General features: G+C 48.1%; 2 protein-coding genes across 3 annotated transcripts in view; one reads left to right on the top strand and one right to left on the bottom strand.

Moving 5' to 3' along the window:
* ZMAT5 (zinc finger, matrin-type 5) overlaps window positions 1–1,955 on the bottom strand; it is a 25,739-nt gene extending 23,784 nt beyond the window's left edge. Inside the window, exon 1 of the mRNA XM_012644140.1 lies at window positions 1,916–1,955. The gene's annotated coding sequence lies outside the window, so the exon portion shown is untranslated. The remainder of the gene's footprint in view (window positions 1–1,915) is intronic.
* A 267-nt stretch (window positions 1,956–2,222) lies between these two features.
* On the top strand, window positions 2,223–4,255 carry LOC105810204 (cytochrome b-c1 complex subunit 9). 2 transcript variants are annotated; one of them, XM_012644138.1, is made up of 2 exons: window positions 2,223–2,511; window positions 3,995–4,255. In XM_012644138.1, exons 1-2 carry the CDS (start codon window positions 2,362–2,364, stop codon window positions 4,037–4,039), a joined length of 195 nt encoding a protein of 64 aa, XP_012499592.1. In that variant the 5' UTR covers window positions 2,223–2,361; the 3' UTR covers window positions 4,040–4,255. The 2 variants fall into 2 exon arrangements, with proteins under 2 accessions (XP_012499592.1, XP_012499593.1); XM_012644139.1 differs by having other exon boundaries at window positions 2,332–2,568.
* Window positions 4,256–4,794: the final 539 nt, after the last annotated feature.

The raw sequence follows: 4,794 nt of genomic DNA, 5'->3' as shown, positions 1-4,794 counted from the left end.
CCCATCAGCCAGATTTGTTGGGGACAATTAGCAAAGCCTAAGCAGTCTTTCCGTGAAGCCTCACAACTCCCTGCCTCAAGGGGCTACCAGGATGCCATGGCACTCTAGCCCGGGCAACAGAGTGAGACTCTGTCTCAAAAAAAATAAATAAATAAAATAAAATAAATAAAACAAGCCACACCTGTGGTCTTCTCTACTCATCCACCTAAAATGATTCTCCCTCCCTGAACTTCCCATCAGCCAGATTTGTTGGGGACAATTAGCAAAGCCTAAGCAGTCTTTCGTGAAGCCTCACAACTCCCTGCCTCAAGGGGCTACCAGGATGCTTTGCAATAGTAAATGATCACAGTAAGGCATAACTCACAATGGATGTAGAGCATTTCACATTTTTCCTTCTAGTCCTCTAATCATACATTACTGTTGCTCTTTACAGATGAATATTTTAATATGGTCCAGAGAGTGGGAGCCTGATCAAGGTCACAGAGTCGGAGGCAGAGCCAGGACTGGAATCCAGTCCCTGGGTTCGAATGCCACCCCTATCCTGGTGACTCTTATCTCAGGCTCAGCCCTGCCTCTAAACTTCAGACCCACATCCTCATTTGCCTTGGGATAAAACCTCCACTTGATGTCTAAGGGGCAGCTCAAACTGAACGTGGCCAAAATAGAATTTAGGATCAAGGCCGGGAGTGATGGCTCACACCTTAATCCTAGCAATTTGGGAGGCTGAGGCGGGAGGATCGCTTGAGCTCAAGAGTTTGAGACCAGCCTGAGCAACAGTGAGACCCCCATCTCTGCTAAAATAATAATAATAACAATAATAATAATTTAGGATCATTCCTGTTGATTTTAAGTTGTTGCAGTCAAAAAACTTAGATGTCCTTCATTCCTCTTCCCACATGCCCTACCTGCATCTGCCAAGCTGGTTCTGTCTGCCCTGCCTCCCAAAATACATCTCAAATCTGATCACTAATCCACACCCTAATCTAAATTCCCATCCACCCTCAACTGATCCACCAGTCACTTCCCCTCTTCAGTCCGTTCTCCAGACAGCAGCCAGAATGATGACATTAAAATGTAAATTAGATCTTGCCACATCTCTGCTTAAAACTCTTAAGTGGCTTCCTAGTGCAGTTAGAAAAAAATAAGACTCCTTGCTATAGGTCTCGAGGCCAGACCTGAGCTGATGGAGAGTCAACTATTCATAATCCACTCTACTTCTTTCCTTCAAATATCCCAGGACTGCGGCCACCTCAAGGCCTTTGCACCTTGAGGTCCAGTTTGACCCGCGACTGTTCATTCAGGTCTCTAGTCAAGTGTCAGCCACCGAGCAGCCACCCAAGTCTACAATAGCACCACCCCAGCCTCCCCAATCAACTGTCTTCCGTTTTTCAAAGCACTGTTTGCTGTACTGCATCTCCCCATCGCCCATCACAGTAGATTAAGCGCTCCATGAGAGCAGGGACTTGTTCACCGCTGGGGTGAACTTGTTCAGCGCAGTGCTCAGAGAGGCGCTCAGAAAACATTTGTTGAATGCCCCTGGTACTCCACAGCCCTTGCTAGTTCTATTCCTAAGAAGCAATGAGTAGCACAGGTCTCCCGCCTTCCAGGCCAGGGCTCTCAGCTGCGAAGCCCAAAGGTGAGAGGAGCAGGAAGCGCAGGCAGAACCGTCCCTTCCCCTGAGGCCACCTTTTCGCCACAGGCTCCAACTCTTGGCCTAGATTTGAGGCTGGCAGAGAAGACAAGGCGGAGAGACCAGCCAGGGTCCGGGGAGGCCAGATCCCCTCTATCCACTCCCTACCCCAAGAAATGGTGCTTGCCGCCACGGGGCAAATGGACTTAGAAGGAAGAGCCCAAGTCTTCCCGTGGAGGGGAAAGAAACTAGACTCGCCCCTGGACGTCCGGCCAAAGAAGATACCTGGCTCCGCCGGGCTGGATGGCTCCGGGCTCCTCCTCCGACACCCCACGTATCGCGCACGGCTTGCTGGGATTCGTAGTTCTTCTTTGGTTATCAGTCCTCTCCCCGCTTCCCAGAAAGCTTTAGGAGTCCAAGCCGAGATAGGACGGGGAGAGGTGGCGGGGCGCGAGGACTTCTGGGAGTTGTAGTTCGAAATAGTGAAACAGCCAGAAATAGGTGAAGAAAAATTAAGTAATAAATCTCATAAAATTAGTTATATGTCCTTATATGAATATTACGAGTTTTTTTCTCTGCACAAGCCAACAGTTACTTCTGCCTTTCAAAACGACGAGGGCTGAGATTCAGAGGAACTACAAATCCCATAAAGCGTTGCCCGGAGAAGGCCTTTGGAGAGCGCGGTCGGCCTCGGCGCAGGCGCGGTGGCGCGGGTTCGGCATTGAAGAAACATGGCAGGCCCGACGTTGACTGCAAGGTTGTACTCCTTGCTATTCCGCAGGACGTCCACCTTCGCCCTCACCATCGCCGTAGGCGCCCTGTTCTTCGAGCGTGCCTTCGATCAAGGGGCGGATGCGATCTACGAGCACATCAACGAGGGGGTGAGGGCCTGGGCAACTGACCTTGGGCCCGCCTGAGGGGTGACAGTGGGAGTGGAGGTGGGACGGGACTCAGTTTACCTTTACCAGGAAGGGAGTAAACTGTGGGCGTCTTTTGTCTCCAGACTGCCATCTGTCCTCTCGGCCTGGTGTGACTCCTAAAACGTTAAACGGGGTCAATAAGTCCCACTTTGCAGGGGTTGTAAGTATTGATATGTCCCACCCGACATACCCACTTGTCCATTTTGGAAGCGAAAACTAAAGGCTAACGAGAGCAAACGATTTACTAGGGCCACACAGCCAGGAAGTCAGTGGCAAATCAGGGCCGGAACACGGACGCCTGTCTGAGGGTTTCAGGGGCAGATGTGAGCAGGCAACGGACCTGAAAAAGACCTTAGACACCCTGCTGACATTTTCAGACGGCGCTTCCGATTCCCAGGGCTTCCCAGGCAAGCAGCTAGGTATTGGTGGTTACGAGTGGGTACTATGAAATCAGAGAGCCTTGGATGGGAATACTGGCCCTTGTCAGTTAATAACTGTGGCATTAAGTTGGGCAAGTTTCTTAACTTCTGAGCTTCAGTTTGTTCTGTGAAATGGAGATAACAGTAGTAACCTGAGGGAGTAATTGTGAGGATTACGAGATACAGGCAAGGTGCCTCAGTGCCTGGTAAGTGGTACCACTGAAAAATAACATTTGTTACTTTCCTCAGGAGACAGTGGAAGCATAAGGTAGGGAATAGCAACAGATTTTAGACTTACTGTCTCTCAGGCACTGTGCTAAGTACTATGTATGCTTTATGTCATTAAATTGTGGCCATACTGGGAAATGCCTTATACAGACAGCCCTGTTCCACCACTTGCTTGTGTTTTTTAACTTGAGGCTGTCTGACTCTACACCCAAGGAAGGCTCTGTCTGCTAATTCTGTACTGGCTGTGACCCCGGAAACTTCCTGCCCATATGAAAGTGTTGTCACTGCCCCATTCCCACTGACCTGGAAAGGCATCTAAGTGTGTTGTCATAACTCACTCATTTGCCTGTGCTTTTAGAAATGAGAATTCCAAACCAATTTAGGTCTGAGGAAATAAAAAATGTCTCAGTGTGAAATATTTGGGGCCTATGCACTTAGGACTTCTTGAATAACCTGGGAGTTGAAGAACTGAGACATCTTCCAGGCTCTGTCCCTTAATAATTATGTGCTTTTGGGCAGTTCCCTCAATCTCTACCTCAATTTCCTGTAAAATTAACCATCATCCCTTCCCACTTACTTTACACGGTGATCGAGCGCATCAAAGTATTTTATAAATGTTAAGAGTTGTGTGTCTAGCCTAGCATTGCTTCCAGTTTGCCGACGACAACTGTATGTTTTTAATCAGGACATGGCATGTGTTTCTCTCATGCTTAATTTCAGAGACCAGGGCACTGGGAGTCATTGCAAAATGTGAGAGGCAAAGGTCAAAGTTTGTGGCTCTTGTCTTTAAAATGCAGAAGCTGTGGAAACACATCAAACACAAGTATGAGAACAAGGAGTAGTTCCTCGGAGGCCCCCATCCAGGCCAGAAGGACCCACCAGCTGTTTGCCCAGCGCTCGGGCCTCAGCTTGAAGATGATGATCAAGTTACTTTGCACGGACCACCTTTAGCTGTTGGCAAGAAGTGGCTTCACCTAACAAACAGACTCTTTAACTTATGCTGTGTTTGAAGTATGTTTATTCAGAGTCATCAGCAAATAAATGTAAATTGTCCTTGAGACCTGCTTCTGCATTGCATCCTTTGTTAACTACCTGATCTTCACTGTCAGTTATTTGAGACTACTTCAAAGCCCTCTGCAAACACCTGAAGGGCAGACTTTGCTATTTTGAGTTTTCCATTAACTTCCAAAGAATTCTGGTTTTCAAAATATGAGCCAGAGTTGGAGATGTTACCTTCAACTTTGGCTTCTAAGCCAATAATTCCATTCTTAAATCACACAGAGGAGAGCTGACTTGGCATGAGGAGGCACTGTGGTCTCAGCTGGGGGAAAATCCCTGGCTTGGGGGTCTTGAGCCACTCCCCACCCCAGGGTCTAGTCTCCATTCTGCCTTCACTTAGTGGTTTTTGGTAAGCTGCCATCTCTCTCCTGCTAGAGTTCCACTCTTATGAGTTTGGTTTATAAGGTGCTTCCTTGGTGGGTTTGAATCCTGACTCTACCAGTTCTAGCTATGTGGACCAAGGACAAGGCACTTGACCTTGCTGAACTTCAGTTTCCTTATCTGTAAAATGGGGACAATAGAAGGATTTCTACTGCAT

The sequence above is a fragment of the Propithecus coquereli genome, unplaced genomic scaffold (assembly GCF_000956105.1).
Source record: "Propithecus coquereli isolate 6110/MARCELLA unplaced genomic scaffold, Pcoq_1.0 Scaffold206, whole genome shotgun sequence".
Taxonomy (NCBI): Eukaryota; Metazoa; Chordata; class Mammalia; order Primates; family Indriidae; genus Propithecus; species Propithecus coquereli.
This window is presented reverse-complemented; position numbering and strand designations above follow the sequence as displayed.

What these genes read in the sequence shown, in the direction of transcription:
- LOC105810204 (XM_012644138.1), top strand. Translation starts at nt 2,362, where the DNA reads ATGGCAGGCCCGACGTTGACTGCAAGGTTGTACTCCTTGCTATTCCGC. An exon ending in ACGAGCACATCAACGAGGGG is followed by an intron (nt 2,512 to 3,994) that starts GTGAGGGCCTGG and finishes TTTAAAATGCAG; the next exon opens with AAGCTGTGGAAACACATCAA.